Source organism: Phyllopteryx taeniolatus, chromosome 10 (genome assembly GCF_024500385.1).
Source record: "Phyllopteryx taeniolatus isolate TA_2022b chromosome 10, UOR_Ptae_1.2, whole genome shotgun sequence".
In the NCBI taxonomy this organism is placed as follows: domain Eukaryota; kingdom Metazoa; phylum Chordata; class Actinopteri; order Syngnathiformes; family Syngnathidae; genus Phyllopteryx; species Phyllopteryx taeniolatus.
The window spans coordinates 15289239-15314711 of NC_084511.1; the positions used below are offsets into that span (position 1 = coordinate 15289239).

General features: G+C 40.5%; 1 protein-coding gene across 5 annotated transcripts in view; it reads left to right on the plus strand.

Annotated features, from left to right (window-relative positions):
* Positions 1–25473, plus strand: part of LOC133484628 (glutamate receptor 3-like) — a 125525-nt gene that overhangs the window by 21413 nt on the left and 78639 nt on the right. For all 5 annotated transcript variants that reach the window (XR_009790449.1, XM_061787503.1, XM_061787504.1 and 2 more), the window contains exon 4: positions 16224–16463. Coding sequence is in view for 4 of the 5 variants with exons in the window: in XM_061787503.1 (XP_061643487.1) it covers positions 16224–16463 (240 nt within the window). In the remaining variant the exon portion in view is untranslated. The remainder of the gene's footprint in view (positions 1–16223; positions 16464–25473) is intronic.

Sequence of the window (25473 nt, forward strand, 5' to 3'; positions counted from 1 at the left end):
ACTATAAACTTGTCAATGGTTTTAATGTTGCGGCTGATTGCTGTATGGAATTATGGGCTTCAGATCATACAAACCTGAGGGAGATAATCTGTATTTTACTTAAGTGCTTGACTTCGAACTCTAAATGGTAATTATGTGGATTTTATGTGCATTAGATTATACCATGATCATCACTGCAAACATGTTTAGCATTAACACAGGAGTGGAAAAGGAACCATTTATAGCATTTTCTCCACTCCTACAGTGCCTTGACTATGATTACCACTGATCTACGTTGACCATACATAACTCTATAATTTTTTTTCAATGTGATTGCTTGAGTGTGTAGTAGTTATTGGTTAAGGCTTGCTGATTTACTTATTTATCTCACATTGCTGTGACAAATCTCACCACTGCTGTGTAATAAATAAAACATTATTTTCTTCTATATACAGGCACTAGTGTAAACGTTTATCACAGCCGCAGCCCACCGGAGTCATTTTTTTCATTTACAGTAAGTCAATAAGTAATACTTGACATACTAACAGCAAATTTAAAAAAAATAATAAAAGAAACAATATTTATATGGAAAAAACTCACTTTAAATCTACTACAACGTTTTATATATCTTACATATAATTGTTATTACAGGCGACACGATGGACGACTGGTTAGCACATCCTCCTCACAGTTCTGAGGACCTGTTTAGCTACAATGAAAGAATTAACGCTTTATGTTTTGTTTTATCTTTTCACTTTTTTTGCAGCAAAATAATGAATAAGCAACATCTTACCTGCTAAGAGCTTAGTTTTCTAACTAACTCCGTGCATGTGTTTTGCTTTTTCTTTGGCTTTTATAGTACATACATAGTTTCAAAGAAGAAACATTCTAAACAAGGGATTTTAAGAGAGGAATTTTTGCAAAGTAAGCCGATTCACATTTTTAACCGCTGTCACTTATTATTATGGTTAAAGGTAGTTTTGGTTACATTTGAAGAAAATGAAAGGTCTAAAAGTGTCCCAGAGGGGATTGCGTTGGACGTTGCCTCCATAGTCTGTTTCATACTCCTTGAACGCTGGCAGCTCAATCCATTCCACACAACCACCATCAACACACAGATATAATTACTCCGCAGCGGACTAATATGCAGCGCATTGGCCAGAGGTTCCGCCTGTGCGCTCGGGACCTGCTTTGGATAAGTCAGGAGTTGACGAGACCAGAAAAAACACTTCCGGCGCTTCTGCTGTGAAGAAGTAACGGCACTTTTGCTCCGTTACAAAATGTAGAAGGTGAAAAAGAGTTTTAAAACATATCTCAATGATTCAGTACTAAATTGTTCTCAGTCGTTGCACGTTTTCAGCACTTCAAACATACATCCGTTGTGTGTACCGCTTTAACCTCACAAGGGTCACGGGCTTGCTGGAGCCTATCCCAGCTATCTTCGGGCAAGAGGCGAGGTACACCCTGAACTGGTTGCCAGCCAATCGCAGGGCACATACAAACAAACAACCATTTGCACACACATTCACACCTACGGCCAATTTAGTCTTCAATCAACCTACCACGCATGTTTTTGGGATGTGAGAGGAAACCGGAGTGCCCGGAGAAAACCAACGCAGGCACGGGGAGAACATAAACTCCACACAGGTGGGGCCGGGGATTGAACCACGGTCCTCAGAACTGTGAGGCAGACGCTCTAACCAGTTGACCACCGTGCCGCCCACTTCAAACATATTCAATGTATTTAAAAACAAAACACAGATTTTCGTTTTGGGACACCTTAAGTGAAGCTCACACATTTTTCACACAAGGTAAAAAGAAAATCTTTTGCCTTTTTTTAAGGAATTTGCTGAAGAGTGAGCTTCTATTGTAGGCTTTAACTGACTGGTCCACTGGAATAGATTGCAGCTTAGTCGCCATCCTCGCTCTCTCGCTTGCTCGCTCTCCCTCTCTCTCTCTCTCTCTCTCTCTCTCTCTCTCTCTCTCTCTCTCTCTCTCTCTCTCTCTCTCTCTCTCTCTCTCTCTCTCTCTCTCTCTTTCTCTCTTTCTCTCTCTCGCTCACTCTCTCTCTCTCGCTCCTCTTTGTACATTTAATTTTATCATTCAGGGACAGAATACTGTCTCAGCAGGGGTGGTAAAAAGATGAAAAGTGGCATTGGATTGGATTGAGGCCGTGAAGATTTTTTTTTTCAAGTGACGTCTTCAAGGTTAAACAACTGGTGCCATCTCCCGTCCTCTTTGATTTCGTCTATTGTTCTTCATGGAATGTTAACAAGAATGGAGAGTCTGGTTTCTTTACACTTCACCCTGACTGTAATCAAGCTTCCTCATGCAAATTATTCAGTCACTGTTTTCATTTCCCCCTGTAGGATATCTTGATATCTTGTCATTTGATAAGCAAGGCTGGTGGCAAAGGTCAACTTAAAAGGGATAGCAACTGCTGATGATCACCCCCCTCTTACAGACCTCTGTGACAGCCCATTGGTTTCTCAAATAGGACACAGCAATCTAAAATCCCTCAGGACAGAAATAACAAGTCAGGAATCATTGTCCTCAGGTTTTGCGCGGCCACAGAAATATGGAAATTCAGCAGTCCTTGCTGCACTGCCATGCAGATGAGCAAGAGAGAAAATGACACACCAAAAGTGGTTTGCAAGCAGGATGGCGGACCAGTCCTCAGATTACATAGAGTTTTATTTTTCATGTCTTTTGCCCTTTTGTCCACACAGACACTGCACCTCAGCACTTTTGGGAAACTCAGAGTATAAATATTCTTGCGTTTACTGCTGTTGACTGGTTGCAGTAATTGTCTGTATTCTGGTACAACAATAACAATGTTTTTGACATTGTTATGAATCGTAGTGTCATAGTATGACATTGAACAGTACAGTACTCACAAAAGTGCAAATCACAATCTCAGAATAGCCAGGATAAAACAGATGGCTACTGGACACTTGACAAAGCTCTGCAGATAAACAAAACATACAAAATTTGGTTATAAGATGTAAATCTGCCCGATGAGCAGTGCAGCGGTTTGACCTTAGTACAAGAAAGACACAGACAACAAGCATTTAATCAGTTTGAAGCACAAATTACAAAAGTTATGCAGATGAATCGTCTTCCTGCACATCAAAACATATTTTGATATTGAACAACAAAATTTTGTCACTGAACAATTTGGCACACCTGTTCCAATTTATCTATCTATCTATCTATCTATCTATCTATCTATCTATCTATCTATCTATCTATCTATCTATCTATCTATCTATCTATCTATCTATCTATCTATCTATCTATCTATCTATCTATCTATCTATCTATCTATCTATCTATCTATCTATCTATCTATCTATCTCTCTCTCTCAAAATAAATCTCCCACAAGTATGTATGCGAGCATTTGAGATGGAAATGTGAAAGGATTTGAGTATATTTTATGAATGGAATTGAGGATGGTATGTGAATAGATCTGACATGTTCATGTGAGTGTGTTTGAGGTGTATGTGTGCAAACATTTGAGGCGTGTATGTGAGCGTATATTTATATGAGTTGAAAAGTAAGTGGTTTCAAAATAAAATATGGGATTGAAGTAACAATAAAGTACAATAGTAAGCCTAACTTAAGCAGTAGCGTTACATAGCATTATACTGTATAGTACATACATATATATTTTTAATGTATATATGTCGTATACTTGTTGCTGCTTTTAATGCGTAAGTGCTGTAGGATATGACGTAATGGTCGGCCAATCAGAAGCTGTGTCGTGTATGGCGTAGGGCGAGGCTGGCTCGTCTATCAAGAGCGAGATGCCATTATTCGGACACGGATGCTGCTGAATAAATGTGCCTTTCTGGCTAAAGCGCAGTGTACGTGTGTTTACTCCTGGACTCAAGACAAAGTTTCAACACCGCTGCGTTACAATCTGAAACGTATATGGTTCGTTGCAGGCAGGATGGCCGGATAGTCGCATTTAAGCTCCCCTGTGTCGGTGTACCTAATGAGGTGTCCAAAGGGAAAGAAGGAATTTAATTGTCGTAGTGAAACTCGTGTCATAGATATGCAATCCAGACTACACACAGTCAGAATCAAATATTTAATAACTTTTTTAAATATAGGTACCTCTCAATAAATTAGAATATAGTTGAATATAAGTTTTTCTTCAGTACTCATAGAGTGATTAAACACTGAAGTACTTTTCAGAGGTCAAATTCCAGCCTAATTTCTACATTAAAAATCACTATTTATTGAATTATTCACTATTTCGTTTGATGTTATATTTTAGTTTCTCAATATGGGGATTTTTTTTATTTGCTATGTGCTGCAATCATCAAAATAATACATATATTAAATATGAAATACTTCACTCTGAGTGTGTGCAGTGTGCAGTTCATCTCCATAATTTCACTTTTTGAATTGAACTACCTAATAAAAGATTGACACTATACACGTGTGAGCATGATTGACATGAACTCGTGAATGCCAGTGATGTGTGCGAGAATGTGCTCGCGTGAATGTGCGAGAATGTGCTCGCGTGAATGCATTTGAGTTGTGTTGATGAGAGCAAGACGTGTGTGTATGAGAGCATTTGAGTAGTGTCAATGAGAGCATTTGACTAGTGTCAATGAGAGCATTTGAGTAGTGTAAATGAGAACATTTGACTAGTGCAAAAAAGAACATTTGAGTAGTGAAAATGAGAGCATTTGACTAGTGTAAATGAGAGCATTTGACGAGTGTAAATGAGAGCATTTGAGTAGTGTAAATGAGAGTATTTGAGTAGTCAATGAGAGCATTTGAGTAGTGTTAATGAGAGCAAGACTCGTAGGCATGAGAGTGTTTGAGTCGTCCTTATGAGAGCCTTTCAGTAGTTTGTGTGTGTGTGAAAGCATGTGAATAGTAAGTGTGAGAGCTCATCCTGAATAATGTCCCTAACAGCCCCTCATATGTGTGTGTGTGTGTATATATATATATATATTAAAAGAAAAATCCATGTGTATAGGTGGTGTAGGCCTAAAAAACAACATAAATTGATGTATACAGCAGGGGCAGAAAAACAATCCAGCATTTTGACAAGGGAAAAATGAGAAAATATGGCTCTGGATCATCCGAGTAAGAGCAAGAACAAGCTGCCAGGTATTTTCTCCTGATGTTTACAATTGAATTCAAAACAAGACAAGTTGGCTGCTTGGCTCTATAGATGAAATATCACCATAAATGGTTATCCGAGCAAGGCCAACTCTCTTCCAGTCAAGTCGAATTATTTTCTGAACCAATCCTGTCATATATTTGATGAGGCTTCAACTGTTTTCTTGTAAAAGGCACTTCTCATGAAGCTGTAGCACAATCTGTTTCTGTTGATTTAGCAAAAGCGGATAATTATTTGACAAAAGCCTTGACCACATGTGACAGCAAGCATTCAAACATTTGTGTTCAGCTGACGTGTTGAATTCTCTCCTCTCGCCGCTGCCGCAACCTCCCCGTGACTTGCATAGAGATGCAGATAAGACCTCGTGTGGGTGGAACGCGTCGCCACACCTTTTAATGACTGTCCGTTCCTGTAGCGTCACGGGAGCGCTTTGCTTCATCCTCGGTCAGCACGTTTTTCCTCACTTCAAGCTCACTTGCTCCCTCCATATTCAGCATGCGACGAGGAGAACGCTTTGGGCCCGCAAAGTTGATTGTGAGGATTAGTGGTGTGTGAGAGACTTTGTCACCAGCTTTCTGGGAAATCCAATTATGGAATATCATAAGCCTTACGTGTTTCATACACGGGTGAATCCTGCTTAAAAATGCACACAGGCGTGCTCACTGGGTCAGTGTTTAGCAGTTGTCCTCTCTCTGGTGCTCTTGTGACAATCTCCCTGAATGTGCGAGGGGAGATGTGTTTTTTTTTTTTTTTTTTTTAAAGTATGATACAAGGCCTGGGGCACTCTTCCCCGTCTCTCCCCTGCATTGCAGCAAACGGTGAACAGCATGAGGCCAACCAAGAAGAGATTGTTATTTGCTCATTTGACATCGGCCAACCTCTACGGGGAAAAGATGGCCGAGGGTTTGCGTCTCTTATCTACTTTTGCAGATAGTCCTTAATTGCATGTTTTAAGGAGATGTTATGCTGCAGACGAGGGCACGCAGCATGACATTTCTGCATGCATCAAAGCCCCTTGAAAGTGATTTTCTCAGCAGCTACCATCAAAAAAAGTTTGTGTTATCTAAAGTTTTAAAATAGCCATCATGTTTCAACAATGTTCTTGCTTAAACTGTATGTCCTCTTGCTCCTGCATAATGAGTCTGTCACTCAAACAAGTTGCATTGAAATGTGGATTAAAAAAAATCACCATTGGACTTTTTGTTTGACCTGGGCTTTCAGCTCTCAGCTGTGTTGTCTGCTGTCTTGTCAAACAATACATGACACTAAGACCTTGAAGGTGACAGTAACTGTCATAAGAAGATGGACTTGAGAGGCGCTGATTCACTTTGGGATTTCTTACCAGGCAATCTCCAAAATACAGCACATGATCACCAAGAGGCCAAGTGAAGGACCAGAAGACAAGACGACAGTTAAATGAGCTCTCGTGATTGTGACACATGTGAACCACAAGCCACAGTACAACATACAGCGGTGCCTTGAGATATGAGTTTAATTTGTTCCCTGACTCTGCTCTTATCTTAAAACACTTGTATCTCAAAAAATTTTCCTATTAAAATGAATGGAAATGCAGTAAATCCATTCCAGTCCCCCCACAAACACCACCTTTTTTTTACATTTTAAAGGAAAGTAGCAGTATATTGGAAATTATAGTCAGTCAGAGAATGTGTAAGTGTAATCAAGCCAAAAGTCACATACACACAGACTGTAGTACATTTGGGTGCTGTTCCCTTAAATGCGATCTCTCTCTCGCTCTCTCCCTCTATCTCTCTCTCTCTCACTCTCTCTCTCTTTCTTTCTCTCTCTCCCCCACATTTGCTTAACCCACACCCTCACCCTAGTGTGCTCCTACAGCAGGCTATGTCTCTCTTTAGCGGTCTTAAAAGACATATCTTTTTGGAAGAAAACGTGCACTCAACAGTACGATGTGTACAAACACCGTAACAACATTTTCACCCCCACATAACCTGCAGTTTTGTTTTCAATAATTTTACGGATTGCATCTGAAAGCCAATCTGCTGTTGTGTAATCCCTCACATTCTATTAGCGTGAATGGCTCGGGTCTTCTGCAGAATACTCTTTGTCACCGTATCTCTGTAACTTCTCTGGGGTAACGGATCTCTTGTCCACAGGTTAAAATTGTTTTAGACACCCTTGGCATGTGTTATTTTTTTCTAACCTTTCCACCAAATAGTCATTTTGCCATTGTGCTGTTTAGAATAGTAAATCTTAATCTGGTTTCGGTCTGTGCCGAAGTTCTGAAAAGGAAAAATAATCTACACATTTTGTATTTTTCCCATTCCGTTTTAGTTGTTGTGACCATTCTTTGACAACCAATCCATAGATGGCAATAAATTTAGCGCCACCAATTACCATACCTCTGTGGTTGGTACCCAATGGGGAGGTTATTTAATAAGGAGCTCACATTAATGCTTTTTATTCATGTGGTCTTGTTATTTATTTCCTATCAATTAACTAATTGTTTTCAATGTGTTTCTGCACACTTTTGTGGGGTGCGGCCGAAGCGGACAGATGCAAAGTTGCACTTAATGCACGGCTAATGTATAATTATTTCAGAGTACAGAAATATTATGTTCGTAACAGCCTTTGGTAGCCTTTACACATTTATTAGCTCTATGTTGTCTTTCAAAGAAACATTATTGTCACATCCAGTGATAAACACACATATTCAGCAGCTCTTTTCATGCCCTTAATTGCAATTACCCTGGAAGCATGAGAGAAACAGGGGAGTTCTGATATCAAGTGAGTTCACTTAGAGTTAATTTTGAAAATATGAATATGCATAACATGAATATTAAAAAAAAATAAGTGGAGACCGACGTGAGAAGCTGATGTAGCAGGACGAGTGACATCTACTCTTTAATGTTGCACAGTGGCTTCAATGCAGCTTTGCCATTAGAGTTAACACTTCGAAGCCCAAAACCCATCTCCACGGCGAGAGCTGATGCAACCCCCCAGGGCCCTTAGGAGCTATCTGCTCCTGACACCGGGTGTGGGGGGGGGGGGGGGGGGTTGTGTCAAGTACAAGTGCTACGCGGATCACAAGAAGGATGCATACAGTGGAGGGTATATTGTGCTGTTTATGGAAAAGAAAATAGCTAAAGAGATAGCCATTTTTGACATTTAGTGTCTTTAGCCCTTATCCCCTTGGCTGTGAAAAAAAAAGGTTAGTGTAGTCTAAATACAGTATAATAAATATTTCTTGAATTAGCTCAAAGTGCTTCAGGACAGCACGCATCCAACTGAGCTAGCATTCCAGCAGGCCAGTCATCTCAAGTGATGCATCAGAAATGTAACATCCCTGTAGCACTACTGTGTGTCCTGATTATGCACGGAATGAGGGCGGCACACTGTGTGTGTTTGACCAGTGAACTGGAGATGGGATGCTTGGTTCCTTGCAGCGAAGGGGGGAGAGGTGGAAGAACAGTTAGCTACAGAAGAGGAAGAGAAAATGAGATGAGAGACAAAGGAATGAGACGTATGACTTATCTTTGTGTTGTTTGATCTCTCGTCCCTTTGCAGGCTTTTGCACTGACGTCATTCATGCACGTTTGTCTGAGTAATTTGCTATTATTGAAATTCAAGGTGACACTCGAGGAATCATCGGATTAGACTAAACAGTGTGTGATTTCTTCCGAGCTGTGGGGACAGTTTCAGCCTTTGTGTTTTCCCTCAATGTGCAACCCTTATTCATTTTTATTTAATCACCATGAGGGATGAGCTTAACGCAAGAGCAGCCACTCTCCCCTGAGAGTGTACACTGCACTTTTTTTTTTTTGCAAGAGTCCAGCACAAGTCTGCTTCGCTGATGCAGTAGGCTGATATTATGCGGGGAGACCATGTGAGAAGGGATAAGAGAGAAGCACTCAGGTGGAGAAAGAAAGTGAGAGATAGTGCCACACTTGAAGAGAATTTTTGCTGCAGGGCAGGAGCAGATGGCTAAGGCAAAAGACAGGCAACAAAAGGAGAGGACAGGATAAAGGTGAAGAGAAAGAGGCGAAGGAGAGTTCAGGACTTTGTGGATACAAACACATAAATACAGCTTTACGCCCCCCTTGGCTCCAGCCATCCAGGAATTTCCATACGGAAGAACTAATGTTTAAATGAGTCCAATAACTTGAGGCTTACTCCAGTTATTTAACAGCAAGTGGCGCTTCAATGACCTTTTCATTTTACAGAAAACTTCAAATCCCTAAACAGTGTAACAGTGCCTTGTTGCATATTTTCACATTACTAATAAAGGAAATCAGTGGTTAGCTCTTCTTTCCTACAAAGAATTAGAAACACCCGACATGAGAGTAATAGTGTGAAGAAAATTGTCACTGCTTGTTTCAAAATTAAAACCACATAAAATAAGTATAAATATTTACACAAAAACACTACACAAAAACAGAAATTGTGAACTGTGAATTCTGAGAAATACTGCGTGATATCTCTGAATGATCTTTAATCAACATGAAAATCCATGCATCCGTTTTGCGGGTCGCGGTGTGCGCCTATCTCACCTGACTTTGTGCGAGAGGTGGTTGTACACCCTGAACTGGTCGCCAACCAATCACAGGGCACATATAAACAAACAACCATTCACACTTACGGTCACACCTATGGACAATTTAGAGTATTCACTGAACCTACCATGCGTGTTTTTGGATTGTTGGGGGAAACTGGAGTACCCGGAGACAGAGGAGAACATGCAAACTCCACACTGGAAGGCCAGAGACCAGATTTGAACGCACGGCCTCGGAACTCTGAGGTGGATGTGCCTTAACATGGAAATGTGTAATGTAATTTTGGATGCAAGGACCCATCTCTGCTTCAATGTTATTGCGACCAATCAGTGTGGATTTTTACACTTGCATGACCAATAGTGAGAATTTGACTAGGTCAAAAGCAGTTTGCAGAAGTTGATGAAGGAAGTCTGAAGCGGGTTTTATCATACCCCACCAAACACATTTTTACTCTACCAAAGACAAGTAAATTACTTATGAGTGTTATCTATTCACCGAGTAATAAATAATAAGAGTTGTTTATACCATAATGGCATCTTAATATTAAAGCCTGAATATTTGTTCTGTGACCTATCATCACAGTGCCTTTTAAAACATTTTCAACATTTGACATATGTTGTACCGCAGCGTCTGACTATATTTTAATTTTGCTTTACAAAAGCTTTTTTTTTTTTACATTTTTTTTTTAAATTTATTGTGGATTTTTTGTTTAGGTAGATGCATGTGTATCTCAGTCAATGATCGTGTAATTGCAGTGATGTCACAATGACAGTTCATCTTATTCGATCTGAAATAAAACTGGAATGGAGCCAGCCAATCCGTGGCACAGTTTTTACAGCTAAAATATTTAGCATTTTGCTGTTGTAGAATAACAAGTGTTCTTCACTCGAAGTATTCACACAAGTGGTTATGTACAATTGTGCGCTTGTTCCTCACATCTGGCTATTCATTGTAGTAATATCAGCGCCTTTGTTTGTCTCCTAAAGAGCTAAGAGAACCTGCAAGCTTGTTTCCAGTTTACATAATAATCTCCCTGCTCTTTGTGTTTGGAGCTGCCTGGCTAAAGTACATCTTTTTTTCTGACAAGATAGCACATTTGCTTAAGGCTTGGTGATCAACAGCATAGCTAGTCCACCTTGAGGGCCCTTGGAAGTTACTTTTAATGACGTCTGCTGGATGCGGACACCCGTGAAGCCCCAGCGTGTGGTGGACCTTGTTAGTGGATAAGAGTAAGAAAACAAAAGGTTTCTGCACACGCCAGCTTTATTGAAAATCAATAAAGAGGCTTCCATTAATTGTATGTAGTGCTACATTAACAGTGCTTGTTGTACAGTCTATTTATAGCAGCAGTGAATTCTTCTTTTGCTATATAACACAAATGATGTTTAGGTGGAGGAGGTGCAAGTATAGCATAGTTTATGGAACAAACCTACAAGTAAGTTATTAATTATTTTGGTAATCGATTGTAAATAATTTATACTGACTATTTGGATTATAGATTGATGAGGCGTATATCAGCCCATTAAAACAAACACCCAATATTGTATACTCAATGTTAAAATTGGGAGTTCGCTGGCTTAAAGTGGGGAGACCACAATTTCTATTAGTTGAACTGCATGTAACTTATCAAACACACTTTTTCATTTTCACATGATTAAATGAGCCTGATTGTCAGCCATTTTTTTACATTTAAAACGCGGCCACGGCGGCATATGAAAAATGCTTCATTTACAGCAGTGCCCTCAACCTAGTCAGCCAGCGACCAGGGGGCGAACGCATGGTTAAGGCTTCAGTAAGGGCCGGCACTGCGCTACATTGCCAACTTCAAAATAAAAGCTTAAAATGGCATTGATGTCCAATATAATAATATATGAAGCTTTTATTTTGAAGTTGGCTCTCTCAGCATGTTGGCGGAGAAGCGGCGTGTCGCAGTAAGTCACTATTAACAACCGTTATAGCGGCTGACTTGACTTCAACTTTTCGCCTGGTCTGACCGCAGTAAAAAACATTACATTACTATCGCTACAATTCACTATACTGACGGGGATTTTCAAATGAAAAGTCGGTGCTTACAGCCTAACATTATTGCCTTTTATGCATTAACTGTATTTGCTTCCAGTAAGTTGCAATTTGAGATAGCACTTTGTAATAGCCTATTTATTTAGTTAGGCCTTGGTAAAGTAGAATTTTTTGGGGGGTACATTTATTTTGTATTATTATTCTGCATGTATTCTTATTTAAAGATTCATTTTGCACTGAAAACATATGGTTTGTTGAAAAGTAGTGCAGTAAAAAGATTTTTCCCTAACATGAAGAATAATCGTGACTATTGATCGTGATTACAATATTGATCAAAATAATCACTACTATTATGTTGGCCATAATCATGCAGCAATAGGAGACATGTTTTTTCATGTTTCTCTGATGTCCTTAAAATGTTATCATTAGCAATTCAATAAGCTAAGGTCAATCACTGCCACAGTTCTCCACAGATCTTGTCCAACTTTTAAAAACTCATCAATGTTAGTTATCCATTGTTGTATATGAAATTTGGTGTAGACTAAGGGACAATTAAAATATAAGTTGAGAAAAAGCTGCTTTCAATATATTTAAAAAAAGAAAAAAAGAAGTCCATATCAGCATCGTGTAGAACACAGATAAAATTATTTCTTATAGAAGAGATTCATTCAGAAGTTTTAAGTCGAGTGAATGGACATATATTTTTTGTGAGCCTGTTTGTGATCCATAGTGTATGTTTGTGTTCAGTACTCGCAAATGATCATGTATCAATAATTTTGTTTAAATCATTTTTATGCACGTATATGAAGGAATCGATGAATCAGGAGAACAGTCGTTCACAGTTTTGGGAGAAAAGTGGGCTGTATTTTAGGATCCTACTAAATCTTAGCAGTGCAATTGGCTATTGTGTATGTGCAGCCGAAACAGAAAAGGTCATTTCTCAGTCCCTTCAAACCTTGCCAGAGTGCGATCACGCCTCTGAACATTGTTCACCACACGCTTGCTCATGGGATCACAAACCTTTCCACTACAATAAGACGGTCACACTGAAAAGGGCGTGCAGTGCCAGATCACATATCTCTTATTGAAGAGCAGCCTCACTCAAAGCTAAACCTAATAAGCAGAGGACACTTGAATTGGCGGAAAAAGACCCGACCCAGTCCCTTAAGACAGGTTCTGTGTGAGAGCTGGCCCAAATTAAGAGGCAGCAGAGAAAACTGCTGGCTTCCATTCTCTATAGAAGCTCTTAGTGTCAATACTGCTGTCCATCTGTTGATTTCTTGACTGCATGTGCGCCTCTGCGGGTGTTGGGAAGGTGCTGCACCTTGGGCGAGGTGCCTGCAGCGGCACAGCTAGGCGGGAAAGGGAATTGCAGAGGAAGAGGCAAATCCTACCACTGACAAGTTCACTCAGCGTGTCGCGTGCAGACACAACACTTGCCTCCATGAAATGATTTAAAGAGGTCTTTGTGTTTGATTGCAATGCAAGTAGAAAATATTTGCGATGGACCGACTCCAGTTTAGGCACACTCATGTCAGCCAAAAAGCAATCTTTAGACTGAGCGGCATTTGATCTGCAACTTGAACGGATAACTGCGGCACAATCAGGCACCAATGATTAACGTAGCCATTTAATGTGACACGATGTAACGATCCTTCCTAAGATCTGACTATTGTAGTGAAATATTCAAAGTGTTTACAGCTGCTGGCGATGCTTCATTACCTAGTGGGAGCACTTGAGAGTAAATCAGAGTAAGCAAGCAGCAGTTGGTGAAAGGCTAAAGAACACCTGTAGATGGAAATATTAGGAAGAGGTTTCAGACGTAATGGAAAAATCTCGGCCTGACAGTGGTGTGCATTCATCATCCCCTAAAGTGCATGATGAATGCGCACACAAACGAGGATGTGTCACCATGTGCATGTTCACATGTTCAACCCCCTGAGGGAGTTCTGGGTTTGTTACAGTGAAAACAGATCAAATGCTGCTGCAAATGCAGCATGTGAGGTCATTACCAGAACGGAATATTGTTTTCAGTCGAGGCAATAAAAAAAAAAAAAAAAAAAACTTTCGTGGAAGGTTGCAAAACAGTGGCAGTGGGCTGCAGGGAGTCGTTTGTTGTAGATGACGGAGATGTGTTTTCTTTCCTTTGCCTGTGACTAGCTACCATGGAAAAACATATTGCGTTTCCACCTTCCAGTTTCAGTTGACACACCATCACAGTTTTAGTGAGAGCTTTTTGTACATAACTCAAATAATTCCAAGGATAGGTGACTTGACAAACTTTTCTCATTTACATACATCATTCAAAGTGAAGAAAAAAAAAAGTTACACAGGAGCTGATGAAAGCCAAGCCACGACGGAGCACACCTGAGTTCCCATAAAGACAACAAATTCCTCAATCTTACACGCATGGTCAACATGACAAAACTGACAAATATTTTTTTTAAAAACAATAGAATATAATTTTACATATAATAATAAATAAATATTCATTATTTTCACTCTTTTTCGACATTGGCGGTATTGCATCGAATCACCTATTACACTTGTTAATAAGGTATGTATTTCTCCGGTTTCTCCTCCGGTTTCCTCCCACATCCCAAAAACATGCATGGCAGGTTGATTGATGACTCTAAATTGCCCATAGGTATGGATGTGTGCGCAAATGGTTGTTTGTTTATATGTGTCCTGCGATTGGCTGGCGACCAGTTCAGGGTGTACCTCGCCTCTCGCCCGAAGATAGCTGGGATAGGCTCCAGCACGCCCACGACCCTTATGAGGATAAAGCGGTACAGAAAATGGATGGACATATTGCAGTTTTATCTTGCGTTTGTTTACTTTTGGAATCTGCCGCCTGAAGCTATTTTTTTCAAATGTATTGATTCGTTGTCAATTGACTCTAAGTGTATGTTTGTCATTTTTATATTGCTGTGCTGGTCAGGAGCTGTAACAGAAGCACACAAAATCTACAATATTTTCTTTATAGAAGGTATGGATAAAGGAACTTGGGAATTGTTTTTGCATTTGTTAAAATTGCTAGATGTAGTATTATATTTTTTCCCTTTTTACCCATGAATATGTCATGAATCTTAATGAAAACAATTCTGACATGCAGAAATTGAGTTTCTTTAATTGTAATGTGAAAATTAGGATTGTTTGGCTTTGGCAGAGGTCTGCAGTCATTAGTGTGACATTCTACTTTATGTTTTGTGTTTTATTACAATTTAAACAAGGGTTGTTTCCTAAAAGTGTCTCTTTTGTGAGATGGAAGATTACAAAAAAGATAATAGAAGAGAAATTATTTGTCCTGCGAAGGGACATTTCTTTTCCCCCTCTTACACACATACACGCATGCATGAATGCACGCACATGTACACACACAAACACACACACACCCACACACACGCACTTGTACACGGAGCAATGCTTCCCCCCCATACCCTAAAACAAGGTTGTGCTGTGCAGGTAATGATTGTATCTGAGATCCATCGAAAGCTAGGTTGTTGATTCTTTTTTTCTGACATGATGATGATGATGATGATGATTATAGGTTTCCTAATGCAAAATTATATACAATAAAAATACAATCATAATAGGGAGAGCTGCTTATTTATTGTGCCTTTCTTAAGCAAACTGTCCAAATAAAGCAAACGAAATAAGCAACTAACTTTCTGTTAGGAACTTGAAAGAACATGATTGGTTGAAAATCAATCCATCCATCCATTGAAAAAAATATTTATCAATGTGTAACTTTAAAATGGTTGCCAATTTGTTTTATAGCTGCACGGTGGCCGACTGGTTAGAGCGTCAGCCTCACAGTTCTGAGGACCCGGGTTCAATCCCCGGCCCCGCCTGTGTGGAGTTTGCATGTTCTCCCCGTGCCTGTGTGGGTTTTCTCCGGGTACTCCGGTTTCCTCCCACATCCCAAAAACATGCATGAATTGGAGACTCTAAATTGCCCGTAGCCATGACTGTGAGTGCGAATGGTTGTTTGTTCCTATGTGCCCTGTGATTGGCTGGCAACCAGTTCAGGGTGCACCCTGCCTCCTGCCCGATGACGGCTGGGATAGGCTCCAGCACGCCCGCGACCCTAGTGAGGAGAAGCGGCTCAGAAAATGGATGGATGGATGGAATTTGTTTTATAATCACAAAACAATTGTACACCATTTTTTTTTGTAATTTAAACATTTTTTGCAGACCTGTCAAAGAAGAAGAAATACAAAATGTAATATGCAATATATTAATTCCTAAAGCAATAAAGTGATTGAGAAAAAGTAGAAAACCGGAATCTGAGCCGCAAGACTGGGCCCATATGAGTAACACGATGTTAATGCATATTAGCCAGCAGATGCTGTCAATGCTTATCAAGTGTATCAAGGGACAGTGGGAGTCACATCAAGCTTTAATTGGCTATTAGTGGAGGTCCAGATGACCCAATCGATCGTTTAGTGCCTGAAGTGATGAGGCACAAGTTTTTAAATGTGCATGTGCAAATTTTGCGGACATAAGCCTTAACCCTCACATGACCCGGCACCTCTTTGCTCTCTTGCAGTTTGCTCCCAGTTCTCCCGCGGAGTGTATGCCATCTTCGGATTCTACGACAAGAAGTCCATGAACACCTTGACGTCATTCTGCGGAGCTCTTCATACCTCCTTCGTCACACCCAGTTACCCCACCGACAACGAGGTGCAGTTCGTCATCCAGATGCGTCCTGCGCTCCGAGGGGCAGTCCTAAGTCTGATCTCTCACTACAAGTGGCAGAAGTTTGTCTACCTCTACGACACAGACCGAGGTGAGGTACATCCGTGAAAAAACATGACATCCCCTCCTCGAGTGCTTGTCTTGTCACTGTGGTCTTTCCCTCAATTGCACTGCTGTTGTACCCTTGACATTTGAGATTTACAGCTCAGCTTTACATTTACATTTACATACACAGCTTAACTGATCTATTCGACCACGTCATAAAAAAACGAGACCATCTACTCATCATAAAGTCTTTACGTAAATGTGGACTCTTTCAAAAGATGTTTTACCATTTTGAAAAGGAATGAGGAATTTATAACTGCATTCAACACCTCACAAGGCTTCTCTGAGATGTCTAAATGTAATCAAGTAATCAATTTTAAAAAAAAATCAATGTTAAAAAAAATACCAAACAGAACATTCAACCACTGAAACAAATCTTTCTGTTCAGGAATTCAAATAAGTAACTCAATTTGACATATTTTTTTGTAAAACACTAAATCTTGGATAATGATAATTCTGTTTTACCATTACAAATATCATTTTGGTTAAAGAGTTTCTACATAATACCTATTACCTCATGCACAAACATCATTTTGGTATTTAGCAGTGCTGTTAATTTAGGGCACATTTGGCATAAACTGTAAACTGGGTAGTGGTGTAATATTATGGACCGTTTTAATGTAAAACTATGTTAACAGATTGGCATAGAAACAAATGACAACTCACCATTACGCTAAGTTTACCGTACTGTAGTTGTTTACATTGGTTGATGCCCTGTACTTGTTTGTCTTCCAATTTTGAGGTAATCTTTAAAAAAAAACAAAACATATTTTTTTAATGCCGGGTGGTTGGGCTCCATGTACCAAAGCAGTTCCGATGGCTTTATTGCCTTATTTATGAGGTTGTCACGATATATTACGCAAAGACGGTTCAGTGAGTGAGAGTCAACTAGCATTAAACAAGATTCTTAAATCGACTGCTGATATTGTCATTAAATACAGTTTTTTTTTTTTTTTTTTTTTACTGGAAGTTGTAGGCTTTATTTTGGCTGTATTTGGCTCTATAGCTTTTTTCTTTTATGTGTGGATGCACCTTAGTACAAGACAAAGAACCAAAATAGCTAAAAATCAGCAACAAAGTCAGGAAATCATTAGTGTTGCAGTGTTGGATCACAAAGTGATGATGTACAGTATGTATGTAACATGCATGGGCATGGATGAATGGGGTAACCATACTGAAGCACAGTACAGGACGAATGGCCCATGTGAGTGTGTCAGAAAATTAGTCTTATGGGGTCCATCCATCCATCCATTTTCTGAGCCGCTTCTCCTCACTAGGGTCGCGGGCGTGCTGGAGCCTATCCCAGCTGTCATCGGGCAGGAGGCGGGGTACACCCTGAACTGGTTGCCAGCCAATCGCAGGGCACATAGAAACTAACAACCATTCACACTCACAGTCATGCCTACGGGCAATTTAGAGTCTCCAATTTATGCATGTTTTTGGGATGTGGGAGGAAACCGGAGTGCCCGGAGAAAACCCACGCAGGCACGGGGAGAACATGCAAACTCCACACAGGCGGGGGCGGGTATTGAACCCCGCACCTCAGAACTGTGAGGCTGACGCTCTAACCAGTCGGCCACCGTGCCGCCCTTATGGGATCCATGATAGCAAAATGTACACTGGCAGTCAGAATTCAGAATCCTGCTGTACCCCGATTTCTGACAGTGAACAGCAACAAGACACAGTAAATGTTGCAGTGGCTCACAATAGCATCTGCACACAAAGGTAAGCAGAGGATAGCCTGTAATACTCTCTAAGAGCCTTGTAATGCTTGAAGTGATAACATAGCACTAATATATACAGTAGTGCTATGTTATGTAAATCACTACAAATAAATCAGCAACTTGTATTAACACATAGCACTTGAAGAAATGGTGTCCCATAAGCAATAATCTTTGGGTATTTGGAACAGTTGGCTGGTTTGTGTCAGTTAATCTTCTGTTTAATCACGTTGATAGTGGCTCTTTTGTCATGGGAAATGAGGTATGTCACATCTGCCGCTAAAATGTTTTCCTTTCCGAAATCGCAGTTGCTGCCTGCTTGTGGCTGCGTCGCATTGTGCTGCATCAATGAGGGCCTTGTGTTGTTCTCAGATTGAATTGCCTTGTTGACAATAGACTCCGTTTAATGCAGCAGCGCCTCATGTTTAGGATGGTCTGTCAACATGCTGAAGTGTTCATTTTGGGGGGATTTCTAATGTCAAATGAGAAAAGGAGCTCATTATTTCACAAATGAATAATGATCCCCTCCTACTGAAACATCAGCAACTGTGTATGAGGGAGGGACATGTTCATCCTATGACAGACCAAGCAATTGTATGTCTTTGTCTTTGAGGAGAAACGAAATGACTGTACCAGATAGCATGGCTGCATAGTCTCCACACATCCGCATGGAATTGAGGTGTTTACTTGCTCGTTAATGGAAAGCTCTAACCGGCAGATAAGCTTTAAGCATTCTGACTTCTCTTTGGCCCTTTCTGTCTTTCACCTCATCAACCCTGCCCCTCTTCCTCCTGCTTTGAGGCAGGAGATGAAGTCTGTCTTTGGGTCTTCAAGTCTGCTTCTCAGCTGAAGGCCTTAATCCACCACAGAGCCTGCAGATAATGCGTGGTTAATTAGGGTCACTCTGACTAGAACACTCATCGGCTCTTCCCTGCGGAATGCGAGCAACCCACACGTCCTTCAGCACGGCCGACACTGCTGAGCTGCAGCCGCCGTCCCTCCATTTTGCCTCCTCTGCGTGTCTGAGGGCAGGCTCGGATAGAGAGATGGAGACAGAGAAGCTGGAAAACTAAAACAGAAGAAGGGGAAGAGTGAGAGTGATGGCAGACACTTAGTAAAAAGAAAGTGGAGGGACCAGAGGGCATCAGAGGGAGGGGAACGTGTGAAGGAGGAAACAAAACACCAATTCAGTCCAGCAATTAAGGCAACAGCAGGTGTGTGTGATTTACACAGCCTGTTACCTGTGTCCAGACAATTCCCCTTGTACAGTCAAGCTCCCCATGCAGGGGCCCATGCCAAGCCACTTTTACCTCAATCCCCACTGCCAGCGGTGTAAGACGATCCCTTATTAGTGGGAGGACATCGGCCCCAAGAGGGGATTAAAGTCGTTTATTGATGCACTCCATCCAACTTTGACACTTGGCTCATCAAGCAGACAGATGTGTTAGAGAGTCTCTACATCCTCTTATCACCAAGTCCAGCTCACCTGCTAATATGGACACACACTTCTGCCTTAACGAGAAGAAAGTTACACGCAAGCTATTCTTTTGACATATTTTGTCACGTTGTTGTCCTAAAAATAATCGGTAATCAGTTTATTAATTTAATTGGACTTTCTATTGGAGACATTAGAACTATTTTATTACAGTGGAAGTGGTCTTGAGGTGGAATACAATCCATTTCGGGACGGTGGTCAACCTCACATTTGTTCAAATTAGAAAATAATGGAAATAGAAATAATATATTCGAGGATTGAACTTTTATCATCTTAAAATTTACAAACAGTATGTTGATGCTAGTCACTGATGGTGTAGTGGTACACTCGCCTGACTTTGGTGCAGGCAGCGTGGGTTCAGTTCCCACTCAGTGACGGTGTGAATGTGAGTGCGAATGGTTGTCCGTGTCTATATGTGCCCTGCGACTGACTGGCGACCAGTTCAGGGTGTAGTCCGCCTTTCGCCCGAAGTCAGCTGGGATAGGCTCCAGCGTCCCGCGACCCTAAACAGGATAAGCGGTGTTGAAAATGGATGAATGGATGGATGGATGTTGATGCTAGTTCGCTTTACTGCTTTAAATTACTCAATGTAACTCACTGTGTATATGAATCTTCATCTATTCTGAGATTGGTTTTCTCCATTTGGATTAAGTGCCAGGAAAGGTAAAGAAAAAGTTACTTTTGTCAAATTCATTCTTTTTATGTTTGCTGAACTAAGCTCTTAAGAGGTATACTGTATTGTGCTTCAATCGAAAATAAGTTAACTAAGAACTATATTTTTAGGGTTTTTTGTTGCGTTACGCAGTGGTGTAGAACTATATGTATTATATTAAAATTAATAATATATATATATATATATATATATATATATAAAATACTAAATATTAGAAACATCTTTTGTATGATGTATTTCTGGAACTATAGCCACAATCATACAACCCCAATTCCAATGAAGTTGGGATGCTGTGTTAAACATAGATAAAAACTGAATACAATGATTTGCAAATCATGTTCAACCTATATTTAATGGAATACACTACAAAGAGAAGATATTTAATGTTCAAACTGAACAACTTTATTGTTTTTAGCAAATAGTCATGAACTTAGAATTTTATGGCTGTAACACATTCCAAAAAAGTTGGGACAGGTGGCAAAAAAGACAAAGAAAGTTGAGGACTGCTTATCAAACACCTGTTTGGAATATCCCACAGGTGAACAGGCTAATTGGGAACAGGTGGGTGCCATGATTGTGTATGAAAGGAGCTTCCCTGAATTGCTCAGTCATTCACAAGCAAAGATGGGGCGAGGTTCACCTCTTTGTGAACACCTGCGTGAGAAAATAGTCGAACAGTTTAAGGACAATGATCCCCAACGTACAATTGCAAGGAATTTACGGATTTAATCATATACGGTCAATAATATCGTCAAAAGGTTCAGTATCCGTATTAGGGACAAAACATCCAGTATCCGTATTAGGGACAATGTTGTGCGTCCTATGGTTTCTTTGCACCACTCCCATGAACAGTTAATATTCTGTGTGTAACTTTATACTGTTATAAAGTAAATAATCCCTTGATCACAGCAAACACAGTGATTTAATTTACTTTCATCAATCTGGAAAAATCACTGCATCGAAGCGGCAAGGCCGAAAACCAACATTGAATGCCCATGACCTTCGATCCCTCAGGCGGCACTGCATCAAAAACCGACATCAATGTGAAAATGATATCACCACATGGGCTCAGGAACACTTCAGAAAACCAATGTTAGTAAATACAGTTCGGCGCTACATTCATAAGTGCAACTTGAAACTCTTGTATACAAAGCAAAAGCCATTTATCAACAACACCCAGAAACGCCGCCGGCTTCTCTGGGCCCGAGCTCATCTAAGATGGACTGATGCAAAGTGGAAAAGTGTTCTGTGGTCCGACGGGTCCACATTTCAAATTGTTTTTGGAAGTTGTGGACGTCCTCCGGGTCAAAAAGGAAAAGAACCATCCGGACTGTTATGGAGGCAAAGTTCAAAAGCCTGCATCTGTGATGGTATGGGTCTGTGTTAGTGCCAATGGCATGGGTAACTTACACATCTGTGAAGGCACCATTAATGCTGGAAGGTACATACAGGTTTTGGAGAAACATATGCTGCCATCCAAGCAACGTCTTTTCATGGACGCCCCTGCTTATTTCAGCAAGACAATGCCAAACCACATTCAGCACATGTTACAACAGCGTGGCTTCATAGTAAAAGAGGGCGGGTACTAGACTGGCCTGCCTGCAGTCCAGACCTGTCTCACATTGAAAATGTGTGGCGCATTATGAACCGTAAATTACGACAACGGAGACCCCGGACTGTTGAACAGCTGAAGCTGTACTTCAAGCAAGAATGGAAAAGAATTCCAACTACAAAGCTTCACAATTAGTGTCCTCAGTTCCCAAACGTTTATTGAATGTTCCATCCATCCATCCATTTTCCGTACCGCTTATCCTCACTAGGGTCGCGGGCGTGCTGGAGCTGACTATGGGCGAGAGGCGGGGTACACCCTGAACTGGTCGCCAGCCAATCGCTGTTAAAAGAAAAGGTGATGTAACAGTGGTAAACATGACCCTGTCCCAGGTTTTTTGGAATGTGTTGCAACCATAAAATTCTTAGTTAATGATTATTTGCTAAAACAATAGAGTTGATCAGTTTGAACATTAAATATCTTTAAATATAGGTTGAACATGATTTGCAAATCATTGTATTCTGTTTTTATTTATGTTTAACACAACGTCCCAACTTCATTGGAATTGGGGCTGTTAAATGAATATTCTGAGAGCTGTGCTGACTGATGTAGACATTGTATTTGAAGAAGAAATTGTAAAAATAGTAATTACTGGCAGGAAATAATATATCCCCTAATATGTTGGCTTGTTGTGATTTCATGCCAAATAAAACATCCGCAATTAAAATTATGTGCAAGACAAAATCCCTTGATACAAATGTATTGTGTGTATGATTTTAGTAAAAGCCTTGATCCTCCACAATAATGGAAGCGACTTTTCAATTATTCTCTAAACTCTCTGGATATGGGGAGAAAACAGGAGCAATAATAAATAACACTCACTCATCGAGTCCCACCAAAAGGTTTTATTCAGTCAATAGAGAAGATTAATTACAGCCATGCTTTTCATTTGGTGCAGCTATTTGGCTGGCAGAAAAGGCTTTTAGGCCTTCGAGCATAGCTTTCACAGGCACAGAGTGATGGCTCATATGCGTCAGGCTATGCACTAGAGCCAAATTGAGGTAAATTTGTGCCCCAAATGCTAGTATTGGACAGCTGTTTGAAAGCAGACGCTGTAATGAAGCAGCCACACTGGAAGCAAATCGAAGCCCTGGAGGACTGGGTTATACCATTTTAATTGGGACTATGCTTTTATTTCGAGCAATTGACAGCGTGTGTGTGTTTGTGAGTGTGTGTGTGTGTGTGTGTGTGTGTGTGAGTGGGGTGGGGGGTAGTATGGGGGGCAGGTGTACAGAGTAAGGTTCAATAACCTAATAAACATTACCACTAATATTCTCTGTAACGTTAGCGACAATAAACCAAATCCTCTATGTTCTCTTGTTTTCCCCATTCTTTCCAATTTCCCATGAAAACACAGATGTTGACAAGGGTGCTGCTAGATTTTGTGGGGGTGGTCAGGTATGGACACATAATTGTCAGGTCTGTGCAGCAGAGACAGATGATTACAGGCTTTATTCTCTCTCCTGGGCACAATCAACCTCTTATTCAGCAATCTCACCCCAACTTGATTTATGAGTCACACCGTTTCTTCTCTGCCCGACCATCCTGATGCTGTCCTTATATGATTTTGCCTTTGGTGTATGTGCTATATGTCACTATGACTCCAGTGCTATAATGAGAGCAATCCTAATGCTCCTCAAGCCTGGCTTTCTGGAATGTTCGTCAACACAATACTAACCAACTGTGATCCCTCAAACCCGGCATAAGGGGGGACGGTTAAAAGAATGTTAATAAATGGGAGGTATATTAACAGTGGTTAACTTCTTTCGACATTTGTATTACAGTTAGGAATGTTAAAATTTTACTTAAACATTGCCCGTACAGTTAAGTTAAGTGTAGGTTTTATGATGGTGACAATGGGAAAAATATTTTCCAAATCCAAACCTACTGGATGTTGATGAGAGAACCGGGCGTGATTATTACTCAATTGCAGTAAAACAATTGCATAAGCTAATAAGCCTGCCATGCCTCGTTACCATTTTAGTAATGGCCTGACAGTCACTGTTGTTGTGACAACTGTTTTGTAGAAGGACTTAGCAAATTAATATAAATTCTCTTTCTCCTTCCACACTAGCCACAGCCGAGTCAACTGTTTTCTTCATTCATTATTCAATGTCTGTCGGCCGTATATCTCAGAATTGCTTAGAAGCATTTTCTTGGTGCAAACATCCATTGGGACTTGAGAAGGAAATTATTTGGCTTTGACGACCAGATGTCAAGGTCCCTGTGACCTCATAAAACACATTTTTGGCTACCCGTCCAGAATGCAGAGAAAGCTCATCATGGCAAAAATGACAGGGTCAATATTACAATCACATCATCATACTAGTGAGTACTCACTGTATCACAGACCTCATTGGTCAGATACTGTAGTAACATCCATCCAACAATTTTCTATATCACTTGTTAGGGGACCCGATCCAATATTTATATTGGATATTGCTCTGATATCAGCAAAAGTTTGTGTATTGGATTATATCGGACTGCATCTAAAATCTCTGATAAGAGCACTCTGATCCAAGCAGTTAATGTCATTCTCCATCCATCCATCCATTTTCTGTACCGCATATCCTCACAAGGGTCGCAGGCGTGCTGGAGCCTATCCCAGCTATCTTTGGACGAGAGGCGGGGTACACCCTGAACTGGTCGCCAGCCAATCGCAGGGCACATATAAACAAACAACCATTCACACTCGGATTCACACCGACGGGCAATTTAAGTGATTTCAATTCACCTACCATGCATGTTTTTGGGATGTAGGAGGAAACTGGAGTACTCGGAGAAAACCCACGCAGGCACAGGGAGAGCATGCAAACTCAACACAGGCGAGGCCCGATTTGAACCTTGGTCCCCAGAACTGTGAGGCAGATGTGCTAACCAGTCGCCTATCGTGCGACCAGTGGTTATTTTGCACTTAAAAATGTTTGTTTACATTTTTATTGGATTTATTAAGATTTTTTTCAGGATTTTTTTAAATTTTATTCAATTGTAGTATATTCTTATGTTTAAGGTTAAACTTTATGTAACGCATTGGTTAATAAAAATGGGTCCGTTTTTCTCATACCTACTGTTGCTGACTCTAGTTTTCATTTTGAGTTATATCACTTGATTGACCCTTCCCTAACATTCCATACTGCAAAAGAAAACAAATAATTAAAGTATGTATGATTCATGCTCATATCGTATCAGGTTAATATCAGTACTGGCTAATACACAAGGCTGCAATTGTATCGTATTCATTCATTCATCTTCCGTTCCGCGTATTGTCACTAGGGTCGCGGGCGTGCTGGAGCCTATCCCAGCTATCTTCGGGCGAGAGGGTGGGTCGGCAGCCAATCGCAGGGCACATAGAAACAAACACGTATCGTTTTGGAAGTGAAAAATTTGTATCGAGACATCCCTACCACTTGTCCTCATGGAGGCTATCCAAGATCTCCGGTACAACCTGGATTGCAAAATGCACCAGATCATCATTACACACGACGAGAATGACACACA